This window comes from Cebus imitator, unplaced genomic scaffold (genome assembly GCF_001604975.1).
Source record: "Cebus imitator isolate Cc_AM_T3 unplaced genomic scaffold, Cebus_imitator-1.0 Scaffold25, whole genome shotgun sequence".
NCBI classification, from domain to species: Eukaryota; Metazoa; Chordata; class Mammalia; order Primates; family Cebidae; genus Cebus; species Cebus imitator.
In genome coordinates this window covers 5,402,354-5,420,463 of record NW_016107340.1, presented here as the reverse complement: position 1 = coordinate 5,420,463, position 18,110 = coordinate 5,402,354, and the positions used below count along the sequence as shown (strand labels likewise).

Below are 18,110 nucleotides of genomic sequence, written 5' to 3'. Positions count from 1 at the left end.
TGGACAAAATCAGGACAAGAAAACAAGGAAAACCCTCAATGCTTTGAATATGTGCTTAAGCTGACCGGCACAAAAGTAGTCTATAGAGCAATCATAGCTTATTTCTTAATGGATTGTGTTTGCCTCCAATGGACTGATGTTTGCTTCCGAGAGTGTGTGCATTTCTGTGTGTGCTTTTGAGTCTCTGTGTGTGCATGTTCATTTTCTGTATTCAGTCTGCGTCACTCCCACGGTAATCACTGTTTCTCAATGACCTGTGAAGGTGAGGAGGGTTTCTTTGATGGCTAAAGACCTACACTTCCCAGACATTAAATGTGCATAATGCCTTGCGGGCTTTAAAGCGCAGCACGAAGCATGCATGTCTCGTACCCAAAGTAGCCACAGCGCCTGCATTCCCACAATAGCGGCAGCCCGGAGCAGATGCTTCCAGTGTGCTTATCTGGCTGTGCTTTTCACTTTGGGACAAAGTTCTATAATCATATCTCATGGATTTATTTTCTCCACACTGTAAAGCCTGAATTGTGAAGATCTCATCATGCCATAAAGGGCAGCATGAGCCAAGTTCTGGGAGCTGCTAAGGATTTCTTTGCCTTTTTTTCCCACCCTTTTTGGAGATGTGTATCAGGAAAAGGCTTTGCCTTTAGAGAGAAATTTTACTGCTCTTGCCAATAATGTGTAATAGTATTAAATTTAATGGCAGACCTTGAAGTGTATAAAAACTTAAGTCCAGAAAAAGGTAAGACTTATACTACTAATTTTAAGGTAAGTGTAATAGTCCTAGTAAAAGATGGTAAACGTTTATTTTATTTCATGTTTAGTTAAGTTAAATGCTTATTTGCATCCTTGAGAACCTATTTGAGATATTATATTTCAATATACAATAAGGTAACAAAGTATTTTTGATTAGGCAGAAGTGTTTTTTTCTTATAAATGTAGACTTTTATAAGAGGAGAATTTGCATGCTAACAAACTGAAAGTATATCCTTATAATAAAATGGTCAGTGAGAAAATAATTTGTATTCTTAGGTTATGAGTCAGGATATAGGCATGCCTAATAATTTAATTTGTCTGACATTTATAAACAGTGGGTTTTAATTGAAATGTTGTCAAGTCTTATTCAGTTTGAATAATGATGAATAAAGCTAAGCTATATTTTAAACTTTCTACAATAATCTGGAGAGAATGATTCCCAATTTGTATCAGTTAAAGCTAGTTAGGGATAGTAAAAATAATTAGCTCTATAAAGTAGAATGGCAGAAGTACTCAGCACAGATAAAATGGAGGCAGAATCCATGTATCATGTTCTTAGAGCCTGTCTGTCAGCTCCAGGAGCATGAGAGAAACATCTTAAAGTATGAGTTAGGAGATCAGAAATTGAAAATCTGTGGCGATTGTTCTTGAATTATAAAAATTATTCCTTCCTGGTCAGACAGAATAAATATCATGTCAAGAAATGTCTTCTAAACCTACCTTCAAACTGAAATTTGTCTGTCATTTCAGATTATTCATATGTGTCTACTCAAATGTAACTTTATCACATCAATGCTGATCTGAAAGCCTGTCTGGAGATTGTTGTTAGTTTATGTTATCAACTTTAATGTGCCATGTTCCCAGTACCAGCATTGATGCTTGCTTTTTATTTGAAATATAAATTCTACCATGGTTGAGATTTTCTAGAGTATACCTGAGTTTTCTAAGCTTAGGAGGAAGCTTTCATACAGAAATAGGGAAGGATTTGGCTTACTTGATATGCAGTTTGTCAGAAGGATTTCCATTTAGAGTTTTGTCTTATAATATGTTTGGAAACTCTTATGTATGCAGAATGTAGGAGTAAACTGAACTGCACAGCATACTCTTAGGATTGTCTTACTTTACACATTATGGAAGTAATGATGAAAGTGACTTCTATTACTTTAACCAGATAAATTTAAAATAGAGCTCTGATTTTTTTTTTTTTTTTTAAAGATGGTGTTTTGCCATGTTGCCTAGGCTGGCCTAGAACTCCTGAGCTCAGGCAATCCACCCACCTTGGCCTCCCAAAGTGCTAGGATTAGAGGTGTGAGCCACTGCACCCGGCCATGAGCCACTGCACCCAGCCGAGCTCTAATTCTTAAACATTGTGGAAATTTGAAATAATTTTCCTGGTCATATGAGCTTTTAAAGTTGATGAATATAAAGCATCTTGTTCATGGTAGATATTTTCACATACAGATGTCTTACCAGAGACAGAGATTTTTCATTGAGCAAATATTTCATACTTTATTTAATAGATTTTTTTGTTGTTATTTTAGTGATTTTATTCTGCTGAATAAAAAATTTTCATTACTGACTGTCCATCTTAGTAGTAAAATCATTTCAGTGGGTAGCAAGGCTATTTTTCAAGAACTCTTTCTTCTGAATTCCAGATCAATTTTAAGAGGAACATCTTAAATTATGCAGATAAGCTCTGTATCTGAGTGTGTGAAACTGATAGATTCAGAAATATCATGGAATCTGAGTTGCACTGATAAACAGTAACATTAGTGGAGTGGCTTCAATTGACTGGAGTACAAAGTTGAGGAATGTTTATTCACAGGCTAGGAAGACCATGAAGTATAAAACCCATGTTTGCTCCTATATTTTGTATTTATACATATAATTAGGAAATTATTGTTATTGCTGTTGTTTACCTTAGAATTTCGTGTAATGAACTAAACCTCATCTCAGTGATTCTGAACAACACCAAGAGGATGTAGGGACCTGAATTGCAACATAAAACCAGAAGTAGGAGAAAGCTTGAGGCATGTAGGAGGGTGTTTTTATAATCTTCTTATGGCTCTGAACCTCAGCTTCCTTTTTAGTAACAAGAGGTAATACTACATTCTTACTTACCTCACAAGGTTGTTGTAAGAATTACTGGTCTCTGAAAGCATTTGAAAGATAGAAAAGAACCACAGAAATGTAAGATGGTATAGTCATACAAATAAGGATAATGTATATTTCATATACTTTAATGAAAAGAAATTGTATTTGTTCTGGGATGCCAGTAAAAACACTTTGACCTAGAACTTTGGTACCATCTGGTACTAATTTCCCCCTTGGCCTAGTATAGCCTACATGCCGGCAGTGTGCATGCTGTGTATGAATGCCTGATGGAAGGGCAGATGTCAATATAAGAGCGAGTCCTAGATTTCTAGAGCAGGAAGAAACCATGGCAATCTCATTCTTTTATAAGAAGAAAAAATAGTCATAGGGAGACTGCATAATTTTCTTGAAGACGTGAAATAGATCTGTGGCTGGAATTGAGCCATCCAATTCCCAGATCATGAGACCTGGATCTACCCTTCTCAATCGTACAGATTTTTTTCTTTTAGAAGTTGCTACATTTAGATATTTGTGATTTTCCTCATGCTATGTCATTTGAATCCTTTGTACAAGGCTGTTTTTTTTTTTTTTTTTTAGGGAAAGAAAATGGAGAGCTTCTTGTAGAATTCTCAACTGCTAATCATTAATGGGTACAATTAATATAGATAGACTGAGCGCTTTAACTACAAGGTGCTGGTTGGGGATATGAAGATGGATAAAAGAATTTACCTCTCTTATAGTTACTCCTGGTATAGTGCACAGACATGCTTATATTACTGTAATAACAGTAATACTGTAGTAGAGGAACATTCCAGTGGTACCTGGGTCTGGAGAAGTCTGCAAAGGATTTCTAGAGGTAACATTTGAACTGAGTCTCGAAGTATAATGAGGATGATGTCGGATAGATAAGTAAGGGTTGAAGCTGAAGAAGTAGCAAGGACCAGGTGTTATAATAAAGACCTGGTAATCCAGGCTAAGAAATTTGGACATTAATTACAAGAAAAAAAAAAGAAAAAGAAAAAAGGCAACAGAAGGTTTTAAGCTGGGGATAGATTAATCAGATTAGAGTTTTAGAAAGATCTCTCTGACAACAGTTTGGAGACTGATGGTGGAAGGAGTGAGCCTGGAGCACTGGAGACCAGAAGGCTGTTGCAGTAAATAGTAAATAGGAGAGGAAACAGTGGTCTCTATTCAAGTTTCTTAGGTAAGATGATCTTTCATGAGAAAACATTAGGCTCTCAAGTCCACATTGGTGTCCTTTGCCTCTGATCAAAAATGCTGTAGAATTCATACTGCTGCTTTTTCTGCATACACTTGTTATTAAGTCACTGCCTTGTGTTTGGGATAAATTAGTTACAAGAAAGTCATTGCCTGATAAGAAATTTAACATTTCTGTTTTTACTAAGGTCATGGCCTCTTGTCCACTAGACAGAATTGTGCCTAATTATGAGTATCCCTGTTCTTTTATGGCAAACAAAAGATGATCTCTCCAAGAAGTTATAGAATCCCTCCTCAACCTTTTCTAGGTTGTAGGAATTTGGTTCGAATGTTATCGTATTGCTTGCATAATCAGTCCAAATATAACATTAGGGCGGGAAGATCAGTGGCCATTTCTTAGTGTTTCATGTTGTGGAATATGGCTGTTTCTCTGTTTAACGAAGAAGGTGATGCCCATAATGCTGTGTGTTTTAGTCTGTTCTACAGAGCTAGTAGTTTATTTCTGAACTCTCTGTGCAGGCAAGTTCTCCCTCATTGTTCTCAGTCAAAAATGTTTGACTCTTTTCATGCATTTTGTATTCCAGATAAATTTTAGAACTACCTGTCTGGTTCCAAAAGTCATTTAGTTGGGGTTTTGATTGGCATTACATTGCATTTATGGATTAACTCAGGAGAACTGCCAACTTAAAGACATTGATTCCCTCTTTCAGGAACATAGTAGAATTCATCATGTTTTAGGTCTTCTTTTAGGTCCTTCTCTTATGTCAGTAAAGATTTAGAGCTTTCTCCATGTAGGTTGTTCACATTTCTTGGTAGGTTCATTTTTATGGTTTTAGTTGGTTTTGTGAATAGACTTTTTTCAATTACACTTTCTTAACTTAAAAAGTTGAAAAAGTTAAACACAGTATTATGGAACTGTTAACAAAAAATATTTTTTTTTCTCATCACTTCTTTCCAAATGAATTGCTTTTACCTCTTTTTCTTTCCTTTTTGTAGTTTTAGTGTTACTTTTATATCTCTAACTGGTATACCTATACTGCCACTTATTGATTTCTCAACTTTTGATATTAACTATTGATTTTCTTCTATGATAGATGATAAATTAGTTCACTTATATTACCCGTGTCCTTTTTAGTTACTCTATTGGTTATCCCTGTAACTTTAACAATTTCCTTATACTTTGGTTTCCTGCTCTGCCAGTTAGAGTACTCTTCCTAGTGACCCTCACTCTCCCTTTGCCAAACCTTTGCCTCTTTTTTTTTTTTGAGGCAGAGTCTCACTCTGTCACCTAGGCTGGAGTGCAGTGGCGCGATCTCAGCTCACTACAACCTCTGCCTCCCGAGTAGCTGGGACTATAGGCGCGTGCCACCACACCCAGCTAATTTTTAAATTTTTAGTAGAGACAGGGTTTCACTATATTGGCCAGGATGGTCTCAAACTCCTGATCTGCCCGTCTCTGCCTCCCAAAATGCTGGGATTACAGGCATGAGCCACCACGCCTGGCCACCTTTGCCTCTTTTATCCTTCCTAACTTCTGTTAGTATAGTAATTTTTCATTCTTTTTCTGAACCCATAATCACTCCTCCTATGTTTTGATCATAGATTGACTTTAAAAGTTTAATATCAATAAACAAAGTTTACATTACTGTGACTGCTTACATTTACATTATTGTGACTATATAAATGCCCTTCAGAGCAAAGTAACCACCTAAGTTATTTTGCTTAGGGTTACTGCTTCAGAACATAGCATCAGAGAAAAAGGACAGATTCTAGAGGTTTCTATAGCAAATGATGGGATCAAATTCATTAGAAAAAAATTGAATACCTAATATTAATTTTGACAACTAGCAATCTTCATCATAACTCTATGAAGTGCATATAGTTAGCTTTATTTTAGAGGCAAGGAATCTGAGGTGCAAAGAGAGAAAAGACCTTGCTCTAGGTCAGCTGTAATTGGTAGAGCTGACATTTAAATCCTGCTGGCTGACTTTGGAACCTGGACTTGCAGTTCTGTTCCTTCTCTTAGTAGTGTTATTACTTTGTTAGAGGTGGTGAGATATATAGGCAGGAAGCAATTGATTGCCTGTTTTTGTAAATGGTTCTCTGTCTGTGAAGACATCTCAGTTTGACATCTCATCCTCTGTGCATATACCTTTCCCCAGCCGACAGGTTGGCTGGTATTCCCTGGAATAAATGGGCCTGCAAATGTGTACTTCCTGAGTGAGAGACAGAAGGAGAACAGTGTGGTAGGTTACACAGGGTTTGGCACAAGGAAGCAGTGGGGTAAGAATGGTTAGCATGGATGGTATAATGCCGAGTTTTTAATATCTCCCTAAGGAGTTTGGGCTGGATCTAAAGAGCAAGGGGAGAAGATGGTAAGTTTTGGAGTACATGGGTGATATAAAAGTGGTGTTCTGGGAAAAGTGCCGTGAAAGTGCTATGAAAGATAGATTACACAGCCCAAGCAAAAGGATCTTGTCATCTGCTTGAGAAATTGGTTCAGATCAGGGCCATGAACCCTATCCATTGAAGTTTTGACAAATGATCTATAACTGTCTCTAATTACTTGTCAGCCAAACAGAAGCTACCATGAGAGAGCTAGAGTTACTTCAGCTGTCTCACTGAAGAAAGGTGAATGTTTGTTTCCATCGATCTGTTTAAAGAATAAGTCATGGTTGTAGATATGTGTTGCATAAGGTTTTTGTCTAATCCATTGACCTCTTGCTTTTTGTTTTTCTTTAAAATCCATGTGAGTATTTTCAGTTTTTTCAGGGAGGATGTGTAAAGATAAAACTTGAGAAAATATACAAGCAGGACTCTGAGGCAACCCTCTCTCCCCAGATGTTGAAATAACATCAAATGAGAAAAGAAGAGATGAAATAAAAGGCAGCTTTAAAGGGCAATTTTGTTCCTATTTTATAATTTCTCTTTGCATTTCTTCTTTATGTCTAAGCTTATTATTTGCCCTTTATAATCTTTTTTCTTTGTTTTATTTTTAATGTCTAAAGTTATACCCAAGGATTGTTTTAAAAAAACAAACAATCTTGATTTATATCAAATACTAAAATGAGCTTTCTCCTTGCTTTTCCTACTCCTTGGGCATAACCATGGTTGATACTTTGTCATGTGGATTTGCGTCTTTCCAGAGGTGTTGTTGGTGCATGTACTACATACATGCTGACACACATGCAAATAAACAGAAACGAGTTACGCCATTGATGCAGGTCTCAAAGAAATTAAACTTTTATGTGATCAAACAAAAGAGAATGGAGAGTATACATCATGTGGGCTATTTCATATCTCCACCTTCCTATTTCTACTTGCTAAGCCTCAGTATGAACAGGAGAAGGTCCTCAGCTGAACTTAGTAAACAGATGCTTCTCACACCATGAGTATTCTTCTGATTTTGAGGTTTTAATCTCAATTTCAATGATATTATACCTTCCTTATTTCTCATTTTTGTATTCCTTTTATTTACTAACTTATTTTCTCAGGTGCTCACTGACAGTTTAAAAAATAAAAAGAGTAGAAAATCAACTAAGAAAATGAGAGAAAAAGAACTTACAAATTTTGTTGGGGAGGGGGACAGAGATAGTGTCTCAACTTTTTAAAAATTTTTATTTGCTTTGAGATTGTCTCATTCTGTTGTCCAAGCTGGAATACAGTGGCACAATCTTGGCTTATTGTAACCTTCACCTCCTGGGCTCAAATGAACCTCTCACCTCAGCCTCTTGAGTAGCTGAGACTGCAAGTGCATGCCACCACGTCTGACTAATTTTTTGTAAAGATGGGGGCCTCACTATGTTGCCCATGCTGGTTTTGAACTCCTGGCTTGAAGTGATCTTCCTGCATTAGCCTCCCAGAATGCTGGGATTACAGGCATGAGCCACCGTGCCTGGCCTTTAAGTTTTTTATTTGCTACTTAATTCTTATTTTATTTAAATAATGTGCTTAGCCAGTCCTTTATTTGATCTTTGTGTATAGTCATTCTCAATTTATATTCTCTCATAACTACTTACTGTTTTTGATCACAAATATATGCCATTTTTTCTGAAGGAGTGGTGGATAAAAGCAAATGGTTATGCCCACTCTTGGGGCATAACCATAGTTGATATTTTGGCGTGTGGATTTGCGTCTTTCCAGAGGTGTCAGTACATGTAGTACATACATGCACACACATGTAAACAGAAAGGAGTTATGCCATTTATGTCCCCAGTTATGTACAAGGGAACAAAGGAAAAATACAATGGATGAAGAATGAAGCCATCCCATTTGCTCTTTAGTCTCTCATTTTTTTTTTTTTTTTTTTTTTCCAGGCAGAGTCTCACTCTGAGGTCCAGGCTGGAGTGAAGTGGTGCGATCTTGGCTCACTGCAACTTCTACCTCCTGGGCTCAGGCAATTCTCCTGCCTCAGCCTCCTAAGTAGCTGGGATTACAGATGCGTGCCACCATAGCTGATTAATTTTTGTATTTTTAGTAGAGATGAGGTATCACCGTGTTGGCCAGGCTAGTCTCCAACTCCTGCCCTCAGGTGATCTGCCCACCTTGGCCTCCCAAAGTGCTGGGATTACAGGCATGAGCCACTGGGTCTGGTCTAGTCTCATGTTTCTTATTTTCCCCTATGAACACTTAACCTCTCCTATTTGTTGTAATCTCGCCATAGTTGTCCTTTCTGTTTTTAGACCTCTTTCCCTCATTTTTCTCAATCTATCTTATTTTTTACATAGAAACAAAATTTAGAATACATTTGGTTTATAAAACCCCATGCATGCTCCTGAAGATAAGCATCAATGGCTGATTATATCTGACTCTTACCTGAATTAATTGTCAGACCTTGGAGTCAGTTGTCTACCTATTGTGTTGGGCTAGGGGATCTTTCTAAGATGCTTTCAGTGATTTTTCTTGTCTAAGCCCAGAGAAGAGTTATTAAGAACAGAAACAAAGCAAAGTGAAGCAAATATTGGCAGGCCTAGCAGAAGCCTGAAGGAGGTTCATAGAGAGCAACAAACCGATGAAAATTCTCAACATGTTGATTGTTAGAGCAAATAGTGTTAGCAGTGACCAGCATTCTCTTTGTATTGGCTGGGTGATGTGACTCTTTTTTTTTTTTTTTTTGAGATGGAGTCTTGCTCTTTTGCCCAGGCTGGAGTGCAGTGACACAATCTCGGCTCACTGTAACCTCCACCTCCTGTGTTCAAGCAATTCTCCTGCCTCAGCCTCCTGAGTAGCTGGGATTACAGGCATACACCACCAAGCCCAGCTAATTATTATTATTTTTTTTTAAATAGAGACAGCGTTTTGCCATGTTGGCCAGGCTGATCTTGAATTCCTGGCCTCAGGTGATCCACCCGCCTTGGCCTCCCAAAGTGCTGGGATTACAAGCGTGAGCCACTGTGCCTGGTTGATGTGACTCTTGTTTGATGAAAGGGTTCAATTTTGGTTACTGCATTTAAAAAGTAGTGGGGAGGTTGGCATGTGATTAAGAATATTAACACAAGGGAAAAAGTGTTTCTTTAACAACAGGTTAAGATTAAGGGGCTGGGCATAATATTTCTCAGTTGAGCCAATCAGTTTTATAATTATGTGGTTTCTAATTATTATTTTCTATTTTAGAAATCTTTTCATTTTACAAATATGTATGTTTTTTCATGACATTATTTTACTGTGCTAATTCTTTATCCTGAACTTATTTATTTCTGACTTTTCTGACATTGTTCTAAGGTTACATTCCCTTCTTCAATTTAGTTTCTGAATTACTCTATAGATAATTCATTTTCTTGTTCCTTTTTTAAGGTTATGGGGACAATCCCTCATTCTCACATGCAACTCACTCCCCTTTTTACTTTATCACTTATTTGTTTCTTTGTACCCTTACCTGAGAGAAGAGGAACATTGGTGGCAGGGAGAGCACTGGAAATTCTAATCCAGGATTATTTTTAGTGTACAGTGGGGAAGAATATGGAATTTGGAATAAAATTATAGCAAAAGACAAGCTGAAGTTCTAATAGCAGCTGAGCTTTTGGCTAATTCCTTGGTCAATTTCTCTGGCACACAATTTAAAAATATTGATTTTGGGCCTGGGCACGGTGGCTCATGCCTGTAATCCCAACACTTTGAGAGGCTGAGGCGGGCAGATCACAAGGTCAAGAGATTGAGACCATCCTGGCCAACATGGTGAAACCCTGTCTCCACTAAAAATACAAAAATTAGCTGGGTGTGCTGGCATGAGCCTGTAGTACCAGCTACTTGGGAGGCTGAGGCAGGAGAATCACTTGAATCTTGGAGGTGGAGGTTGCAGTATGCTGAGATCATGCCACTGCACTCCAGCCTGGGTGATGGAGTGAGACTCCACCTCAAAAAAAAAAAAAACAAAGATTTTAGGCATTTTCATTTTAAAAATATGGATTCTGTACATTTCAAAGAGTTGTGAGGATAAAATGAGGTAATGTGGATAACAAGTCTTGTTCAGTGCTTGGTATATACGCCTTTAATAAATGTTGCCTTGAAATACATCTTCTAATAATACATGTCTGCTCATTTTAGTATCTGTCTTACACACACACACACACACACCCCCTCATCTGTGTCTCATCCTTTCCTTTTTCTCAGGTTTGACAACATGTATCAGCTTTCTACTTGTGTTTTTTCTCTCAGCTTGCTTGTATATTTACCCTTTGCTCTAGCTAGTATGTAACCAAAACCAAAGATAAGTCAAGCATATGATAAAGGTGTGAAAAAAAAACAAGGAAGCAATAACTCAAACAAATCCTTAGCTAATTTTAATGAGTATATGGCTTGTTATTTAGAGTACATAAATGCAGAAATAGATTATCTACTCAATTCTGATAATCCTAGTTCACCCACCATCCTTGATACCCCTTGAGGAGAATTAATATATGATTATTTATGCTTACTTCTTTCACACTAAGTCTTTCCAATCCAAATGTTACTCTGCTTCTATTCACTTAGTCCAATTGTATAAATTAAGCACACTGTAACTTTAAACATAATAAATATATGTTTAGGATCGTCCTTAGACCAGAGAGAATATTTTAAAATACAAAGAAGAGAACTAAAAAAATTGTGTAACTGTGTTTTCAAAAATTAAAAGAATGATGTTTTTAATTGATAAAATAAAATGTTTTTGCCTTACCAGATTGCCAAAGAATTAAAAGGAAAAACAATGACATCCAGTGTCATCAAAGGTGTAAAAATTGGCACTTTTATACACCACTAGTGGGAATCTGAATTAGTACCATCTCTCTGGAGGGCAATTTGACCGTAGAAAAAACTCTTTGGCTCAGAATTAGTCCTATCAAATTACTTGTACATTTGCACAAAGATATATGTATAAGAAAGTTTATTGTTACAAAAACTATTTTTTTGTAATAGCAAGAAAAAGGGAGCAACCTAAATATACAGTAGTGGACAATTGATTTTTAAAAATGATAGCACATCTATACCATGTGCACAAGGCAGCTACTAACAGTGATGTGAATATCTATGGTGATTGACATGAGAAGATGCTGATGGTTATAGTCAATTGAAAGTATTATCTTATATTTCCATTTTTCTTCATGCCTGAATGTATATGCTAAGGAGAAAGATAAAATAAGCTCAGAAGTTTATGCTTTGAAATATTAATACTGGTTATCTTAGAGATTATTCGTGATTTATTTTCTTCTTCATATGTCTGTACACATTTGTAATTAGCACATATTAAATTTATAATTAGAAAAAATCAGATTCGTTTAAAAATCAGGATATATAAAGAAAATATTTTGCTAGCTCACAGCTCTGCTCTGATGAGGCTAATCAGACCCTAGAGGCAGTCTCCCTGCCTCCAGCCTCTTTTTCCTTAGATTGAGTGTGCTAGAGGCAGATCTAATTGCTGTCTATTGTTCTCTCCAAATCCTTTTACTGCAGTGCTGTATACGGGTCTTTCCCAATGGTTATCTTTGCTGCCTCTCCTTCCACTGCCTTGCTGGTTTACTATTTAGAACAATGTCTTCTTTCTTGAAAGCACCCTTTGCTTTGCCTGAATGCCCCCTGTCTGAAATATGATCTCTTTTGTCTCATTGGCCTGGTAAACTTATCCTTTGCATCTTGGCTATAGTTGAATGCAGACAACATTGGATCTGGGCACAGGCTCTATTACCTAAAGTAATATGCAGATAAAGTTCTTTATCTCAGTAGCTTAATACACATTTCTTACTGCTTTCCCAGTCTAATACAAGTGTTCCTGCTTGAGTGGCTCTCTTACAAGAGATGATTCAGGGGTCCAGGCTGCTTCTGTCTTGTAGCTCTGCTGTTGTCCACATGTTATTCATAAGATTACCCTAGGAATACCTCCTGGCCAAATGGAAGGAGAAAAGAAAGCAAAGGATCATGTTAGCAGGTTTTTATAAGGAAGTTTTAAAGGGCAAAGCCCAAATCCCACTGGCCAGAACCTAATCACATGGCCATACCCAACTGCAAAGGAGCCTGGGAAATGCAGTCTGGCTTTGTGCACTGGAGGAAGAGGAAGTAAGTTTTGGTGAACACTTAGTAATCTGTGCCTGTAAGGCAGAAGCTCAAATCTTAGCTCCAGTTCTACCTGTATGATGACTTAAGGAAAGTAATTTATTTGAGCCTTAGTTTTCTTATTTATAAAATGAAGATATTAAGACCTACCTACTTCAAAGGGTTGGTATGAGGGATTAAATTTGAGCTCATATATATGAAATAGCTTCATAAATTATGAAATACTATACAAATCCAAGAGGAAGCATTCATCAACATACAGCTCACTGTTTTGCAATTAAAAAAAAATGTACCTGAATACCACGAGTTGGCAAACTATGCCTTATGGGCCAAATTCAGCCAGTTGCCTGATTTTGTATATAAAGCAGAGTACAACCCAAACACAGCCATATTTAATAGTGTACATATTTTCCAATGGTGCTTTTGCTCTGCATGCAAAATGATTGCCACAGAGGCTGTATGGACCACACAGCCTAAAATATTTACTATCTGGCCCTTTACGGAAAATGTTTGCTGACATTTCGACTAGACTGTGAGTGTCTGAGGTCTTATTCTGTTGTTATTTTGTATAGAATCTGAGATGCAGCAGGTGCTTAGTGAGTCTTGACTGAAGGGTTGAAATCTCTTTTTAGAGCCCTATAGTTCAGACATTATGCAGCTGGAAGGTAATTTCAGTAGGAAAGAAGCTTTTCCACTAGGGTGGATGAGCACCGTAGGTTTCTTTACGCCCTTGGAATAGCGAAATAGCCAAGATAATCAGGCACCCTGAGTTCAGTCCCAGCTGAATCCCCTCTACTATGCTGCCTTTGCCAGGTTCTTTTCTGAACATAAGCATATGCCCTTTCTTATCTTTATAATTGGCACAGTCATCAGACTGTTTATGATGCATCACTATTCACCTCATTGGTTGGCAAATATTAACTGAATGATTATAGCAGGGAGTAAAAGGCGGAGTAAACGACAGTTGGCTGAGAATGCTTTGGTATCACAAGTGCACTGTCTCATTACTGTTTGCTTCTACTTGTTGTGTAGCCTGAATTTTGCTGTAATAGTTTGAAGACATAACAGCCTAAACAATAGTGGTGCAAACTTGATAGTAATGCTAACTTGATAGTAATGCTTTACCTCTAATGACTGGCAAATTAAGAGTTTATATAAGCCAATCAGTACAAATTCAGCATTTGGCATGTAGAGATATTAAGCTAAAAGTTGGAGGGGAAGTTCGTGGAGCTAACATTTATTGATTGCTTAGTAGCATTATACTGGGTGCCAAGGATAGTAGGATAAATAAACCATACCCCTGCATGTGGCACACACAACAAAAGGAATGGGCAGATGCCTCCTCCTGTTGAGAGACAGGGAAGGTTTTGCTGGGAGATAATATTTTTACAGATATTAATACCTGGAGCAGAAGTCTCTACAGCTAGAATAATGTGAAGGTTGAATACTTTGATTGGCTTAGGAAAGTGGGAGAAAGGAGCGAAAGAGGAAAGAGAGCAAAAGGTTTCAGCAGTTAGTGATAGAAATAGGTCAGAATTTACTTCTCCATACATATTCTTAGTTACCCAAATCTAACAACCAAAGGCAGTTGTCCAAATTGATTAAATCACAGGTTACAAAAGAGATATACGTAATTTTTATAGATTACTCTTTTGTCTTTATATTTTAAATAGCTAGATTTTAAAAGGATGTAGAAAACACAAGGTATGTACTTAGCCAGGAAATCTTTCTAGAATTTAACTATTGAAAATATCAGAGTGTGTTTCTCCTAGGAAATCTGCAGAACAGGGACAGCATCTCATTCCACTTGGCATCCTTATAATCTATACTAGTGTCCTACAATGGAGCTGGGACACCATGATTTGTTTATTCATAAAACATTGGGGATTTTTCAGTCGGAAGCAAAAATTTAATACCTTTTTAATTATTGCAAAAGAAGAAAAGTAAGAAATATATAAACCTGAGCTGGGCATGTTGGCTCACACCTATAATCACAGCATGCCGGGAGGCCGAGGTGGGCAGTTTACCTGAGGTCAGGAGTTCGAGACCAGCCTAGCCAACATGGGGAAACCTCACCACTACTAAAAATACAAAAATTAGCTAGGCATGATGGCAGTTGCCTGTAATCCCAGCTACTTGGTAGGCTGAGACAGGAGAATCCCTTGAACCTAGGAGCTGGAGGTTGCAGTGAGCCAAGATGGTGCCATGGCATTCCAGCCTGTGCAACTGGAGCAAGACTCAATCTCAAAAAAAAAAAAAAAAAAAAAAAAAAAAGAGCTCTTCTTTGCTTCTTCTTAGCTTCTGGTGATTGCCAGTCATCCTTTGGAGATGGTGGAGGTTGCAGTGAGCTGAGATTATGCCACTGCTCTCCAGCCAGGACAACAGAGCAAGACTCTATCTCAAAAGAAAACAAATACATCAGCCTGAAAGGCAATAACCTAAGAAAAATTTAGAGATCCCACTGGGGCTGGGGGTATTTTGTTGCAGTGCATCTCCATTATCTTTGGCCTCTTACTTTAGATTCTGGCTTAAGATTAAAAAAAAAAAAACCTGTATGTATACATACATAGTTTTTGTTCTTATTTAAAATTTTTTTTAGAGACAGGGTGTTACTCTGTCACCTAGGCTGGAGTGCAGTGGTGCAATTATAGCTCACTCCCACCTCCAACTCCTGGGCTCAAGCTGTTCTCCTACTTCAGCCTTCCTAGCTGGGACTGTGCACCACCATGACTAGCTAATTTTTTAATTAAATTTTTTTTTTTTGTACAGACAGGGTCTCACTCTGTTGCCAAGGCTCATCTTGAACTCTTGGCTTCAAATGATCGTCCTACCTTGGCCTCCCAAAGTGTTGGGTTATAGGCAAGAGCCACCATACCTAGCCCATATATAGTTTTCAGATCATGGCAATAGCTTCTCTAGTTCTATTGAATGTCCTCATCATAAGCTTGTCAAAGCAATACCTTCAAGGCCTTTCATTGAACTGTGTGGGTGATGGGCATCTAACCACAATATGGAGGGTGACAGCCCTAACTCAGTTGGATTCTGCTGATTCATTAAGAGGTGTTTCTAGTGTTCTCAGATACCATTATAAACCTCACCACACACTGGATTTATTTACCATCTCTAGTTGAGTCAGATGCTCGAAGAAGTAGGAAGTGACAATGTGCTTAAGATTAGCTTCTTAGCTTTAGAAAAGAGAACTAATTACCTGAGTGCTCCTAGCTTGCTTATGGAAATTACCAAAATGAACAGAGACCAGACTTCAGCCCAAACTATATTCATTTTTGCCCACAGTTTGGTGCATAACTCTGTGGATTGTCTTTTTTTTTTTTTTTTTTATTTGAATGAGGTGGGAACTAAAGATCAATAAGGAAAGGGGGACAGATCCTGTCAGACAGATAATTTGTTTTCCCTTCTTTATTCAAAGGCCTGGAGATGCATTTATTTTATAGCTGGTACACGTTGCTGTTTTTTCCCCAAACATTTCTGCTTCAAAGCTTGTTCTTTTTGTGACAGAAGGAAACGGAGGCACTGAAGGATTTGGTAAGGCAAGTGAAAGGTTCAGGTATGGGGCCATGGGATGCTAGCAATTAGAACCAAGGCTCAGAATGTGAGCTATGCGTTGGCTTTGGTAAAGAGCCAATAGCCTTTGAGACTCCCTCCTAAGCTTCAGGTGCCTTCAGAACCTGGCTTATAGATGGGCTAATCAAAATATGCCTTGTTACCCGCTAGACAGGGTTGCTCTGTGACCTGGTATAAGTCATCCTGAACTCGATGCTTCATTGAACCTCTGCTTTTCCCTGCTCTCTGTCTCTCTTGTCTGAGCACAGAGTCCCTTCATTTCCTTAGCTAAAAATCAAATGAGGTTGTGCTCATTGATGTAAACTACAAAGTTGTTGAAATATTTGATTGTTTGCCTCTTAAATGGTATATGAGAGTGCCAAATCCTAACCACTAGGGAAGACATCTTATATGGTATTTGAGAGGGCTCTCTTCCACCTCCGCTGTGGGCAACGCGGCATTTGGCAGAGGACAATACTTTCCTTTTCTAAATATGCCAGTTCTTCATGTGGCATTTTGTTTAAAAGCCTCAGGCAGGCAGATAGGGATTTGAGCTACATGCAATGTTCTGTAGAGCACACCAGACCTTTGTTATTTGGTAAATTTCATATGAAATTCAATTACCTATGAAGTCACTCTAGGAGAATCACTCATCCTGAGATACATAGGAAAAAGAAAATTGTCAATTTCTTTTTCAACAAGGGATTTTTCTTCTTTTAAAAAAGGGACATGTTGATTATATTTTGATAATATAAAATCCAAATGCACAGAAGATGAGGCAAAACTCTAGAGACTGATAGGTGTAGATGGATAGAAAAGTTATTTTAGGATGAACCCCCTAATCCCAACTTCTGCAGTAATCGAAATAATTCAGCTAAAGTTCAGGTGCAGCTGCAGTTAGATCACTTTAAATTAGGATATTAGGATGAAGTATGTTTTTCAGGGGCAGAAATGGTGCTGTCTTCCTTTGTAAATCTCTATATTCTCTAGAATGGTACTGTGCACATAGCAAGTTTCCAAGGTATGCTGACTACTAAAAAGTCTTTATTGTGTAAGACCTAAAGGGGCTGACTGGAAATAGCCTTGGAGTTGGCCTGCTGCTGCCATCTCAATTTCAAATGCCTTCAGTATATGCAGTATTCTTAAGAATTCAGAATTTGCTCTGAGAGCCAGCTTGGAGAAAGAATAGGTTGGTAAAAGTGGCTGCTGACTTTTTAAAAGAATATATTTCCCAAAAAGATGTTATATTCAAGGGGCTGTGGCTCTGCTGTGTTAGGAAGTCTGACTTTCAATTGTGGAGGACTACCACAGAGAGTAGGCAGTCACTTTTATAATTCAGGTGTGGATGTCTTGTCAGGAGATCCATCCATTCTAGAAGACATCTGGCTCCCCCATTCATGAATATAGGTAATGATTCTTTCTAAGTTAAGTGAGGTAAATATAACATAGCAGGCACTTGATATGCCAGTGTCCAATTAAGCAGAACTTCCCTTTTTCTAATGATTGGCTGATGTTAGAAAATGATTAGAAGTGAACAGACAGCTGGACGTGGTGGCTCATGCCTGTAATCCCAACACTTTTGGAGGCTGAAGCTGGTGGATTGCCTGAGCCCAGGAGTTCAAGACTATCCTAGCCAACATAGTGAGACCTAATCTCTACAAAAAATACAAGAATTAGCTAGGCGTGGTGGCTCATGCCTGTAATCCCAGCAGTGAGAGGCCAAGGTGGCTGAATCACCTGGGGTCAGAAGTTCGAGACCAGGGTGACCAACATGGTGAAACCCTGTCTCTACTAGATATACAAAAATTAGCTGGGTGTGGTGGTGAGCGCTTGTAATCTCAGCTACTCGGGAGGCTGAGGCAGGAGAATCACTGGAACCCGGGAGGCGGAGGTCGCAGTGAGCCGAGATCTTCACTCCAGCCTGGACAACAGAGCGAGAGTCCATCTCAAAACAAAAAAACAAA

General features: G+C 38.1%; 1 protein-coding gene across 9 annotated transcripts in view; it reads left to right on the top strand.

The window, feature by feature from the left end:
* PLCH1 (phospholipase C eta 1) overlaps positions 1–18,110 on the top strand; it is a 246,046-nt gene that overhangs the window by 75,137 nt on the left and 152,799 nt on the right. Inside the window, exon 1 of one of the 9 annotated variants that reach the window (XM_037736468.1) lies at positions 199–262. The exons of 6 other annotated variants lie outside the window; for them this stretch is intronic. In XM_037736468.1, the coding sequence (XP_037592396.1) occupies positions 250–262 (13 nt within the window). In that variant the 5' untranslated portion in view covers positions 199–249. 2 more of the 9 variants (XM_037736465.1, XM_017522919.2) reach the window with 2 other exon arrangements.